Source organism: Narcine bancroftii, chromosome 7 (assembly GCF_036971445.1).
Source record: "Narcine bancroftii isolate sNarBan1 chromosome 7, sNarBan1.hap1, whole genome shotgun sequence".
NCBI lineage: Eukaryota > Metazoa > Chordata > Chondrichthyes > Torpediniformes > Narcinidae > Narcine > Narcine bancroftii.
This window is the reverse complement of record NC_091475.1, coordinates 18921886-18935525: the sequence shown is the minus strand read 5'-3', so window position 1 is coordinate 18935525 and position 13640 is coordinate 18921886. Positions and strand designations below refer to the sequence as shown.

Sequence of the window (13640 nt, the reverse complement as noted above, 5' to 3'; positions counted from 1 at the left end):
TGCCACAAAATGAATTTCGTGACATTTTTATAGCAAATTTTGATTCTAAGGTCAGTGGACTTATGAGGCAGAATCTCTACCAGCTGTGCTTTGAGATGCTTTCGTGTTCTTCTCAGTGCAGTGCTAGTACTTGTTAATTTTTAAAATGAGGTCAATTTTGTAGCAAAGGTGACAGGCAAGCTGCACTCCGGCAAATGATGTAATAAATTCTATGATTAAGAAGTGCAGTGATACTGTATATGTGTGAAAAAGAAAAAGTGTATATCATGGCTAATGTGATTTATGGTGTGAAAAAAAAAGAAAAAAAAAGTGCAGTGATAAAGCTCTGGATACTCAGACACTCCTGTGTGTCTGTGTGCAGTTTGCACATCTTCCTGGTGCCGTGGCAAGGGCTTCCTTTTAAGTGTTTTGGTTTCCTCCCGCAGCCTCGAAATGTGAATTGATAGGTTAACTGCCCATTATCAACTCCCTCTTGTTTGTCAGCAATTGGTTGAAATGTGAGAAGGAGGGGTGGAGATAATAATGTGGAAAGAATAAAATGGTGTTCGTGCGAATGGTGATGGGGAATAAATATTGGTTAGGTTGTTAATTCAACTGCCATTCACTTCAGAATGGTATCCTTTGAAAGCATTAAGTGTTCCTCATTTTACCAATGACTTGTAAAGTCATCCCCTGTGCGAGACCAGCATTACACAACAATGGCAGCGTCAATAGTATGGGAATCCCCTTCAAGACACAGAGCCTTTCCCTTTGGCATGAGTGCTGCTTGGAACTCCAGTTGACTCCAAAGCCCAAGTAGATGGTACTTGGGAACTATAGCATTGTTGGAGGTCCCATCATCTGGAAGCAGTGTCAATAATTTATATAAAATCCAAAGATTTAAAGGCATACAGGGAATTTATCATGACTTGCCGTTATTTATCTTGCAACCAGTAAAACTGAGCTGCTGGAGAGACTCATGAGGTCAGGCAGCCATCCATGGGTAGAAATAATCGGTCCACGTTTTGGGACGAGATCCTGGGTCGCTTTACTGGAATCTGGAGCAAAACAATCTGCTGGAGCAACTCAGCAGGTCGAGCGGGAGAAAAAAATAATTTTGCCTTGAAGGGCTCTGACCTGAGACGATTCTTTCTCTCCCACTGATGCTGCATGACCCACTGAGAACCTCCAACAGATTGCTCTTGTAACTTAAGCCTGCCATTCCTGCTAAGTAACAGGCAAAAAGTCATAGGAGAGTTGATGGGCGCACAGGAACAAAAAAACAAGTGGGGAAACAAGGGACAATTGAGTGATGGAAATTGCCCTGCTGGCAGTAGTATGAACTTGATGGGCTGAATGATCTGTGTCATGGTAGGTGCCAAGACTGAAAATGTAGCTCTATTTGGAGGCAATGTCTTCACTCAATCATCAACATCTGGAAGTTCCACACACACACACAGAGTTTAATTAGGGTTAAAAGGAAAAACAAGTGTCATCAAATGATACAGTAAGTTTGAAAGTCAATGAGTTAACTCATTAGCAAATTGGCATCGAGTTAAAATTGCAAGATGTGCTTCTAAATTATATTTGTAAACATGTTAGATATGCACAGCCACATAATTTATCTCAGCTTGGTTACATAAACCAAAACATCTAAAACATAAAAGTGCTTGCATACAAATAATTATAAAAAAAACCCCAAAATGCTCAAACTAACACACAACCTGCCTTGATTTTAAAAAAAAAGACAGGTGATTTATGAAAGGGGCAGTGTGGGAAACCTGTTGGCACAAATGTTTGAATGTGCACCTCTACAAATATTAAATCCTCCTGTACAAACTTGGATGTGTCTGAGTTAACTTGAACATGATAAACAAAATTCTCTTAATCCTGGGGACCCACATGCAAATACTGATACTTCTGCAAGATCCACTAGAAGTAGAGTTACATTCTAGGGGTTTTCCCTGCAATAAATATTTTTGAGGATCCCTGCTAATACTGATGCGGTGGAAATTTCTCTTGGGAATATTCTGTTTCTCGGCAGAATTATTGCTAATACTAATTCAGTCAGACCACCTCAAGTGCAGAAACCTCCTGTGGTCCTGCAAATAGAAATGGGGTATCTGGGGTTCCAGGGTACACTATCATTCTAAAAGACCACAAAGCAGTGACCACAATAGGTACCGTGCGTCAGACCCATACAAGAAATCCCTGGCTTTGATTTCCCTCCGAGGTTATGATCAGACTTCTCAGACTGGAGGCTTGTGACCAGTGATGTGCTTCAGGGATCGGTGCTGGGACCATGGTTTGATAATGTGGTGATTTGGATCAGCAAGTTTGCAGATGACTCAGAGATCGGAGGCATGGCCAGTGAGGAATGCTATCAAAGCTTGCAGAGGGATCTGGACCAGCTAGAAAAAAAATGGGCTGAAAAATGACAGATGGAATTTAACGCAGAAAAGTGTGAAGAGTTGCACTTTTGGAAGGATGTACCAAGGTAAGGCGAACACAGTAAATGGTAGGGCACTGAGGAGTGCAGTAGAACAGAGGGATCTGGGAATACAGATACAAATTTCCTGAAAGTGGTGTCGCAGATAGATAGGGTTGTGAAGAGATTTTGGCCTCCATAAATCAAAATATTGAATGTAGGCATTGAGATGTTATTATAAAGTTGTACAAGATATTGGTGAGGTGAAATTTGGAGTATTGTGTGCAGTTTTGGTCACCTAACTACAATAAAATTAAAAGAGGGCAGATAAGCTTCAGCAGGGTGTTGCCCGAACTTCAGGAACTGAGTTACAAAGAAAGGTTAAACAGATTAGGACTTTATCCTCTGGAGCGTAGAAGAATGATGGGAGATTTGCTAGTGGTATTTATGAGGGGTATAACAGAGTAAATGTAGGTAGGCTTTTTCCATTGAGGGTAGGTGAGATACAAACCAGAGGACATGGGTTAAGGGGAAAAGTTTAGGGGGAACTTCACAGAGAGTGGAGGGGGTGTAGAATGAGCTACTAGCTGAAGTGGTGAATGTGGGCTCAATTTTAACATTCAACAGATTTGGACAGGTACAGTACATGAATGGGAGAGGTATGGAGGGCTATGAACTGGTGCAGGTCATTGGGACTAGCCAAAAAAAATTGGCACAGATTAGAAGTGCTGAAATGGCCTATTTCTGTGCTGTAATGTTCCAATGTTCTAAGGCAGTGGACCAGTGAAGGGCTCAGCGGCTGAATGACCCACACGTGCTGTGAGCTGCTGACAACTGGATTATGGGAACCAGGTATCGAACCGGAATTTAAAGGCTTCATGATTATATTTGAAGTTAGGATCTGGAGCTTGGGTTGCCAATGGTTTGAGGTAGGGCGTACAGGTGTCGAGGCTGGGGGCAAATCAATGGACATTCAGCATCTCTGAAGGGACACTCTTTTGCTTCTCTTTCTCCTCTTTTGGGTTCCGGCAATGCTCATGGTGGCTTTTCGTTTGCCTCACAGCAGACAAAAGTTAAAGTATATCATGTATATTTTTAGGCATTAGTACGCATCAATAAATGGAACTTTGAACCTCTTGCCAGACAGACACACACAATTCTGACTCTTGAGTGGATGAGATGATAGACTGGGGATCCCAACACCCTCTGATGGATCTGGTCCAGTCTTCCCTTTCAAACTGCAGCAGAGACAATCCATCTCATCAATGTTGCACCCTGCACTCACATGGGAGCCTTTACAATAAACTGGGAGTGAAGTTGAAACATTTTGTCAGGTCGACAAACCTGATGTCCAAACCTCGCCTGTTAGTCAGTGATCAGCCACTTCTGAAAAGTAGGAGGCCACAGATTTAAAAAAAAAACCCCAAATAAGACATGTTCTCTGGGTTTCAAAGGCCAGTTTATAATGGATCAATGGGACTGATTCAAGTGCAGTGTGGCTAAAGGAAGAGACAACCGGCATTGATATAGCATCTTTCTTGTGCTCAGGACACCCCTGAAATACTTCACTGCAAATGTAGGAAATAAAGAAGCCAATGCACAAATCTCACAAACTGCAATATTATGATCTCCAGGTGATGAAGTTGGGAGATAAATGTTGGCAGGGAAATGGTAAATAGCAAATCATAGCACTTCAGAACAGATTTGCAACATATCCACTGTATAATAAAATTCCCTGTCTGTGTGCCAGGACATTAGCAGAATGTGGCTTTATGGGAGTTTCTGTTAATTAAGTGGCAGTGGTTTAGAAAGCAAGGATATGAATCAGTCGCTCACAGTGCAGTAAAACACAAACGTTTGCAGACACTGATTGAAGTAAGAACAATGCTGGTAACTCAGCAGGTCACACAGCGTTACACTATATTGCAAAGATAAAGAATCATAACCATTGTTTCGGGCTTGAGCCCTTCATCAATGGCTTACCTTGATGAAGGGCTCAAGCCTGAAATGTTGGTTGTGCATCTTTATCTTTGGCTCGATATAAATTACGCTGTTTGACCTGTGGAGTTTCTCCAGCATCGCGTTTTTACTCACAGTGTCCTGCTCAGTTGATGGAAAGCTCCTCATGAGTACATCACTGGGCCAAAGCTTACCTGTGCAAGTGGCCAACGAAGGGAAGGCCAGTTGGCTTGCCAGTGTTACATCTCTCGTATAGTTGATTCCTGCCAACGGCAGGTGTCTAAATAAGCTTCTGATTGGCTACTAATATTGTAAACAATCATACATTTTAGAGTAAAACAAGCGAGTATGATCTGGCAGGAAATGACGGAGTGAAACACGAAAGTATGCAGATGCTGTGATTGTAGTAAAAACACAAAAAATCTGTAGGAACTCAGCTGGCCTTGCAGTCCATTGAAGGTGAAGATATAGAACCAATGTTTCAGGCCTGAGGCCTTCTTCAAGATATGAATAAAAAGGACCGAGCCCTTCAAGGTAGGAGTTTAAAAAGCAGGCCTATAACCGATGTTTGGAGTGGGAGCCCTTCTTCAAGAGCTCAAGCCCTAAACGTTGCTTATGTATCTTTATATTTGCTACATAAAATACACGGTTTCACAAGCTGAGTTTCTCCAGCACCATGTTTTCACTTGAAGTAGGGCTCTGGGCCAAAATGTTGGCGATATATCTTTACCTCCTATGGATGCGGCGAGGAATTGACAATGAACCAAGAAAGTTGTTATCCAAGCTTCCATTGGTGTAGAGTGGTTTAGGGAAGTAAATCCCCACCCTCTGATTCCCGGCACAGCCACTAAAGGTGGGAAAGGAATTCAGGTAGTGGTTTGGAAACCAGAATTTAAGGAACAAAGTCAACATTTACCCCATTAACCTAAACGCAACATTCTTTACAGTTTCAAGAAGTGGTTTGGAATTGTTCTCGGACACACGATTCTCCATTCGCTGTCAGATGATGAAAGACTTGGTATGTTTGAAGTCCTGTGTCCAGAAAGAAACAAAGGAGAACCTCTTGTTTAAATCAATTATTATGTCTTAGAGGGTAGAGGCTTATAACATGTTGAGGATCATAGATAAGGTGAACAGTCATGGTCTTTCCTCAGGGTAGGGGAATCTAAAACTAGACGGCATATATTTGAGGTGCGAGGGGAAAGATTTAAAGGGGATGTGAGGGGCTTCAATTTCCACACAGAATATGGTGGGTATAAAGATCAAGTGGTAGAGGCAGGTACAATTACAATGTTTAAAAGACATTTTGACGTCCAAGGATGGGATATGGTGCGCATGTAGGCAAATGGGATGAGCTTGGGGAGACATCTTGGGCCAAAAAGTGTGTATGATTCGACAGGGAAAACTTGGGCATGAGAAGGTAGGAGCAGAAATAGGCCACTTGGCTGATTTGCCTCAGGCCTCACCTCTGTTGTATTGGGTCGCTGTAGCCATCAATCCCCCACTCTTTCGAGTACAGTAAAATCCCCATTATCCGGAATTCAAGGAACCAGAAGCCTCAAGCAACGGGCAAAAAAATTGCAGAAAATAAACAGGTAAAAAATATGAAAGTTTAAAATTGGTGTCCCCAGCATTTAGTTTGCCAATCACGCAACACACAATTTTAAACAACCGGAAAATTCACTTATCCAGCATATATCAATCCCTGTAAGTGCAGGAAATGTTTCAAGAGAAGATGAGCCAAAAGACAGGCAAGTGGGACTGGCTTAAGGAGGCAATTTGTTTAGCATGGAATAGTTGGGCTGAAGGGTCTGTTTCCAGCCTGCAACCTTGACTCTGCAACTGAGCAGGGACGGTGTCTGATCCCAAGCTCCTGTTCCTCAGACTGACCTCTCGACCGTGCTCATGTGCAGTGGTGGAGACAAAGGGACGGAGATTGTGGCTGGGATCAAGTGGTAGAGGTCTGCAGAGTGATCCTTCTCGTCCCTGAGGCTCCCCTGGTTCTGGGTCAGCTGCAGCCTCTGGAGTTTGGCAGTGGAGTGCTCGAGGGCACAACAGAATCCAGACAACATGCTGATCTGGCAAACTGCTGGACATCTTTTTCATAAAAAAGACCCTTTGGCATAGCGTGTCTATGCTGATCAGTGAGCAACAACCTTCAAGAATCCCATTGGTCACGTGTTGACAATTCAAGGGCTTGTCTCAAAGCTTCCATGCCTCAAGGGCATCCATGAAGTGCAATACCATGAAGGTAGTTTAGTTAGAAAATTCACAGTTAAAGACATGCTCAGGATGATGTCCCCAAGTCACGGGGCTACTGTTCCATCTGCAGGGCTAGTGCCCATCCCACAGGGCTACTGTTATAACCTACAGGGCTTCTGTTATAACTCTCAGGGCTTCTGTTCTAGTCCCCAGGGCTAGTGCCCCAGTCACAGGGCTACCATTCCAGCCATGGGGCTTCTAACCAAGTCACAGGAGTGCCATTTCAGCCACAAGGCTAATGTCCCAGCTATGGGACTACTGTTCCAACTGTGGGAGTGGCCCAAACATTATTTGGCATTGTCGGATAGTGATGGGCAAGAAGAGAGCGTTTTAGGGAGGATGAACCAGTGGGACCCCACGTTCAAGAACCACCATTCTGTAACTGACTGGGTCGTTAACATGTCCTTATTACAGCGCACGCTCAGAGTCAGATTCGTTCCCACTTACTTCACTAGCAGGAGGCACGTTGGTGCGGTTGGCCCCATTTGACCTGTGGAGGCAAGAGCAGGAGAGTGAGATGTGGGGGGGGGGAGGGGGGAGAAAAAAACCAGATAGTTGGGGAGGGCTAATAAACTCTGGCCTCGCTCATGACAACCACGTCCAAAAGTGAACACAGGTGTGAATGTGAAGGAAGCTAGGGCAGGGGAAGGAACTAGACTCAAGCTCCTGGCTGTGAGGGGGAAAGGGGTCAGCTCTGGAACCAGGAGGTGGCTGGGTAGATCAGAGTGTCCTTGGGCATGGACTGTGGGGGTTCTAGTCTGTCCCAGATATAGGGTGGGAGGTGGGTTGAAGCCCAAACTCTTAATCCCATTGAGCAGCCCACATCGTGACCTGCAGCCTTACAGGTCCAGGTACTTTCTCTACCTCCCACCCCCACTGAGTTCTAAAGGATCTTGAACATGAAGCTTTAACTGGATTCCTCTCACTGGGGCTACTGCTTTCCACGCTGACTGTCCCCAGTTCTCTCTGCCTTTATTTCTTTCCACCACTCTCCACTCCTCACCTCCCAAATAACCAAACTTTCTCTTTATTGGTCTATCAGCGGATTAGACTCCTTCTGCTCTCTGTTATATACTTACTTAGCTAATCGCCTCTCTGTGGAGAGAAAGAGAGAAAGAGAATTAATACTCGACACAACTTCTTCGGAAGGAAAATCACAGTTACAAAACAATGCAACAACTGAAAGAAATCTAGGAAGAAATACAAGTTGAGGAAGCTGACACTCATCATTTGATGAGAATACACTCAGGACAAAACAATCCTTGAGCGACACCTTTCAAGGCTCCTGATGGTGGGACCCAGGCTCTGGAACCAGGAGGAGTGGAGGGGAAGTAGACAAAAGAGCTCTCATAAGATGAAAAATAGGAGCAGGAGTTGGCCTTCCGGCCCGTTCAGCTTGCTCCACCATTCAATATGATCATGTCCGTACTGATGAGAGGCTCATCCCCACCTACCTGCCTTTCCCCTATATCCCTCAATTCCCCTACTATGTAAAAATCTCTCCAACCTTGTCTTCAATATATTTATTGAGGTCACCTCCCCTGCTTCAATGGGCAGTAAATTTCACAGATTTGCCACCCTCCGGGAAAAGCAGTTCCTCCTCACCTATGTCCTAAATCTACTACCTTAAATTTTGAGGCTATGTCCCCTAGTTCTGGTCTCCTCCTCCAATAGAAACAACTTACCTACCTCTATTTTATCTACACCTTTCATAATTTTATGTTTCTGTAAAATCCCCTCTTATATTTCTCCAGTGAATACTGTCCCAGTCGACTCAATCTCTCTGAGTAGGCCAACCCCTTTATCCCTGGAATCATCCTGCTGAACCTCCTCTGCTCCACCTCCAAAGCCAGTACATCCTTCCTTAAGTAAGGAGACCAGAACTGCATGCAGTACTCCAGATGTCTCACCAGTCCTTTGTACTGGTTGCATCATAACCTCCCCATTCTTAAATCCCTCTAGCAATGGTCCAACATTCTACTTGCCTTCTTGATAGCTTACTGCAACTGCAAACCACCCTTTTGCAATTCATGTACGAGCGCTCCCAAGTCCTTCTGCAATCACTTTCTATTTAAATAATATTCTGATCTTCCATTCTACCTTCCAAAGTGGATAACCTCACATTTACCATGTACTCCATCTGCTAGACTCTCGCCCACTCACTTAACCTGTTTATATAGGTCTCCGAGTCCTTCGCTCCTCCTTTCTTTGCAGCCAGGGACGGTGGATTGAAGCTCAAGCTCTTCTGCTCATAGTTTATGACAGCTCTTGGCCTGTACTCATTAGAATTTCATAGAATGAGGGGCATGGATCTCATTCAAACGTTTCAAATGTTGAAAGGCATGAATAGATTAGATATAAAAAAAACTTGTTTCCTGTGGTGGGAGGGTCAAGGACACGAGGACACAACTTCAGGATTGAAAGGCGTCCACATAGAACAGAGATGCAGAGGAATTTCTTTAGCAAGAGGGTGGTAACTCTGTGGAAGCCACGGTGGTGGGGGCGTTGTAGAGGCCAGACTATTGGGTGTATTTAAGGCAGAAATTAGTGAGGACTTGATTAGCCAGGTTATTAAAGGTTAAGGAGAGAAGGTTGTGCAGTGGGGCTGAATACGAAAATGGAAATTAATGCTGGGATAGACTCGATGGGCTGAATAGCCTACTCCTGTTCCTGTGTTTTATGGTCTTAATGTTTAAAATCTTCTTCTCTCACCCCATCTCGGACTCCCCGCTATCCCTTTTGAAGGCACAAACTCTGATTGGCTGCAAAACGCCAATAAAATCACCCTTGTTTGATATTTGCACTATCTAGCGACCTGACATCGTATGGAGTCGTAGTCCTGATTCACCAGATATGTAAACATCCCTTTCTTTTACCACTGTGGCTGCAGTGTGTGCAATGTACAGGGTGCACTACACCATACTCCTGAACTAAGTCCCAAACCTGCAAACCCTACTGCCAAGAGCAAAGGCAGCAGATGCATGGGGACATCACCACCCCTCCTGGAGTCACCATAATATTGCCTACCATCCTGACTGTGGACTATAATTGCTACTACTTCATCATCATTAGGTCTGTGTTCAGGAATGCTCTCCCTAACTAACAGCCCAGTTGAGGTAACTATCAAAGAGTGGTTGGGCCACGCAGCTTGGAACAGGCCTTTCATCCCAACTCATCCAGGTTGGAATTCTGACCTCATCCCATTTATCATTTGGTCCATATCCCTCTGAACTCTTCCCCTTCAGCCTCCTGCACTTTAGAGCAGCCATGCTCAAACTTTTTCTCATACAGGAGTGAGATAGATCAGCTAGTTGACTGGTGTCATAACAACATCCTTGCACCCAACATTAGCAAATCTAAGAAACTGATCATGCACTTCAGGAAGGGGAAAAATCAGGAAAATACAAACCAGTCCTCATTGAGGGGTCAGTGGTGCATCTGCTGGCTTTGCTCTTGGCAGCAGGCCTTGCAGGTTTGGGACTTACTTCAGGAGTATGGTCTAGTGCACCCTGTACAATGTACACACTGCAGCCACAGTGGTAGAAGCAAGGGATGTTTAGATATCTGGTGAATCAAGGCTACGACTTTATACGTTGTCAGGTCACTAGACAGTGCAAATATTTGGGGCCTGCACGTGAAGTTCTTAAAACTTCAAATTCCCAAGTGTCAACATCTCTGAAATATCTAACCCGGAGCCTCCATGTTGAAGCAATCACGAAGAAGGCTCACCAGTGACTGTACTTCATTAGGAGTTTGAGATGTGGGGTGTCACCAAAGAATCTTGCTAATTTCCATCGGTGTACCGTGGCGAGCATTCTGACTGGTTGCATCACCGTCTGCTCTGGAAGTGCCAAACCACAGGACGAGAAAAGGCTACAGAGAGTGGTGAACTCGGCCAGCACCATCACGGGCATCAGCCTTCACTCCACTGAGGACATCAACTGGAGGCGGTGGCTTAAGACAGCAGCTTCTAACCTCAAGGACCTTCACCACCCAGGCCATGCCCTCTTTTCACTGCTACCATCAGGGAGGAGGGACAGGAGCCCGAAGACGAACACCCAACGGTTCAAAAACAGCTTCTTCCCCTCCGCCACCAGATTTATGAATGGACAATGAACAACAGACACTACCTCACTTTCCTTTCTTTGCATTAATTAATTTATTTTAAAAAAATGTAATTTATACCAATATTTGCTTGTGTAACACTGGCGTAGAACAACAAATTTCATGACATGTTGATGACAATAAATTCTGATTCTTGGCCCAACTAAGACTCTGCTCAAATGTTCATGGGTCGCCTTCCCTGTGAAATAGCCAAGTTTGGGTTTCTTCCGTACTTCTCTCCCCTCATTACATAAAAACATAGGTTATGTGAAGTGAAAAGAAAACAAGGCTTTTACTTAAATGTGCTGTGGGCCCCAGGGTAGCTGTCAGACCCCATTGAGAATGCTGCCTCGCCAACCCCTCCTTATAACTCAAGCCCTCCAGTCTCGTCTGGACCCCTTCCAACTCATTGACCAAATCATCCCAAAATATTTATATTATATCCTTATGTATACATGTGATTATTATATGCTGTACTGTGTATTGTGTGCATGTCTGTGCACTGTGGTTCGGGGAAATGCTTTGGTGGAAATGTAGTCAGTTGCTGGTTAGCACAATTCTATTACAGCGCCACCAACTGGGGTTCAAATCCAATGCTGCCTGTAAGGAGTTTGTACGTTCTCCCCGTGTCTGTGTGGGTTTCCTTCGGCTGCTCAGTTTCCTTGCATCCTTCAAAGTGTACGGAGGTTGTGTTAATTTGTGTATTTGGGCGCCACAGGCTTGTAGGCTGGAAGGGTCTGTTACTGTGCTGTATTGTCTAAATTAAAACTAAATAAAAACAAATACACGAACTTGATATCCTTCATGTGGCAGTGGCTGATGAAGGCAGCTCATCACCAGCTGCTTGACGGTGATTAGGGATGGGGGATAAATGCTGGCCTTCCCAGCGATAGCCACACTGACGCGACACAGGACTCGCTCAAGGTAGTGCCTTGGCCTCAGGGATAAATGAGGCCCCAGCACCTCTCTCCCTGCACGGACAGAACAAATGAATGGTACTCACTCCCCAGGTAGCCCCTCCTGTAAGCGTAGTACAGTACGATACCACACAGAAACAGCACCAGGGTGATGATTACCACGGATATGACAATCGCGCTGACGTCCAGGTCATCTGTCAGTGAGGCAAACATCATTGTACAATCAGAGCAGACAGAACTGCTGCATCACAGACCCCATTGAGAATGGCTGCTGTAGAGAACAAAGACTTGGCCTCTCCAACCCTTCCTTATAACTCAAGCCCTCCAGTCTCGTCTGGACCCCTTCCAACTCATTGAGCAAATCATCCCAAAATATTTATATTATATCCTTATGTATACATGTGATTATTATATGCTGTACTGTGGGCAAGTCTAGACTGTCCCCCTAAAACCTGGTTTTTCAAGTGCTATGTAAAAGGGGAGAGAGGGCGGAAGAATGCGCATGTGAGCGCACACGCTGGGGAAAGAACCACCCCCCCCCCTTCCCCTTCTTCTTTCCCTTGTTGGCTGCTGGACAAACATTGGATAGCATACTGCGGATAATCTGCCTACTGCAGGAACACTGGGTCACATTTCAATGCCTTGTGCAATGCACAAAACCATTGCTGATTGGAAATCTACCCCCCTCCCCCACTTCCCTGCCACTCCTAGCACTGGAGACCCAGGACAAAGCAAGGACACTTACTAATCTGCACTCAGCCCATCGAACCCACCTGGTGGCTAGAAAAACAATGACACAAGTCGCGTTCCCAGATCTTCCCTAATAGCCCTGAACTTCATCTACTCTTGCAGAGATCCATCAGACTATGTACCAAAGAATTGTTGCTTCATTTCTATCTACCTCTACAGGCAGTCATTTTCCACCCTCACCACAACACTGCATTTCTTTCCATCCTCCAGTGTCCTTTGTCCCACACTTAATCTGACCCTTCAACCACAAATATAGGAACAGCTTATCTTTAGTTACCCTAAGTCATCTACCAAACCACCTCCCTCGCATCTTTGTTTTAAAAGGAATCTCAGCTTCTCCGCTCAAAACCTGTGCCTCCAATTGGTCCTCCTTGGAAGTCCAGTAAAATCCCCATTATTCAGCATTTAATCAACTGTAAACTCAAACAACTGGCTAAAAAATAAAAAAAATATTTGGAGGACATAAATTAAAAAAAAACTTAAAAATGAATAAAGTTTTAAATAAAAGTTTAAAATTGTAAATGTTCTCCAAAGCAACGCACAGCCCCTTGGTGAAGATGGGAGCAAACATTCAGCCAGCGGAGCTCCCTGCTCACAGCAGCTGTTTGAATAAAGCTGTGTTTGAATAAAATGGCGGTGCCCAGGATGAAGAACCGGTCGATGCCGCTTGCCTCTGGGACGACTCTCCCAAAGTGTCTCCCTATCCCTGTCTGGTAAAAGTCTTTATCTTTATTAGTATTAAGTATATTAATAATGATTTATTATAAACATGGGGGAGGGGGTTAATTAAGATGGCGGCGTGGTTAGTGCAGCAGCTAGCGCAATGCTCTTACAGCGCCAGAGCCCGGGGACTGAATTTGAGTTTTGTAAACTACAGGAATACTTGATTAAACTGAAATTTACATAATTAAAAGACTACAATACTGTTTTTATTTCCAAATTACTTTTCATTTTGCTCTGTCTTTTTGTATTTTAAATGGTGTATTCTTAATGCAGGTGTATTAGGTAGGTATTGGAAGAGTGAGTCTCAGTTAACCAAAAAATTCGCACTTCTGGCATCCGCGATCCCCGTAGGTGCTGAATAATGGAGATTTTTACTGTGTTTCAGGAGGTTTGCTGGAACCTCGGTCCCTCACAGCCAGAGCTTGATTGAGGGACACAGCTCCCTTTGCCCATTCAGAGGGCCCGCAACATTTTACTTGAATCGCGGCTTGGCGGGTTTTGGACAGCCCCTCAACATT

The 13640-nt window shown here is 44.4% G+C and overlaps 1 protein-coding gene across 2 annotated transcripts in view; it reads right to left on the bottom strand.

Annotated features, from left to right (window-relative positions):
- Positions 1–1421: 1421 nt before the first annotated feature.
- The window catches only part of LOC138738569 (junctional adhesion molecule B-like), a 54597-nt gene continuing 42378 nt past the window's right edge, over positions 1422–13640 (bottom strand). The window contains exons 7-10 of one of the 2 annotated variants that reach the window (XM_069889027.1): positions 11736–11843; positions 7708–7723; positions 7076–7118; positions 1422–5398 (exon numbers count right to left, since the gene is read on the bottom strand). In XM_069889027.1, coding sequence (XP_069745128.1) covers positions 5366–5398; positions 7076–7118; positions 7708–7723; positions 11736–11843 — 200 coding nt within the window. In that variant the 3' untranslated portion in view covers positions 1422–5365. The remainder of the gene's footprint in view (positions 5399–7075; positions 7119–7707; positions 7724–11735; positions 11844–13640) is intronic. The other variant, XM_069889028.1, reaches the window with a different exon arrangement.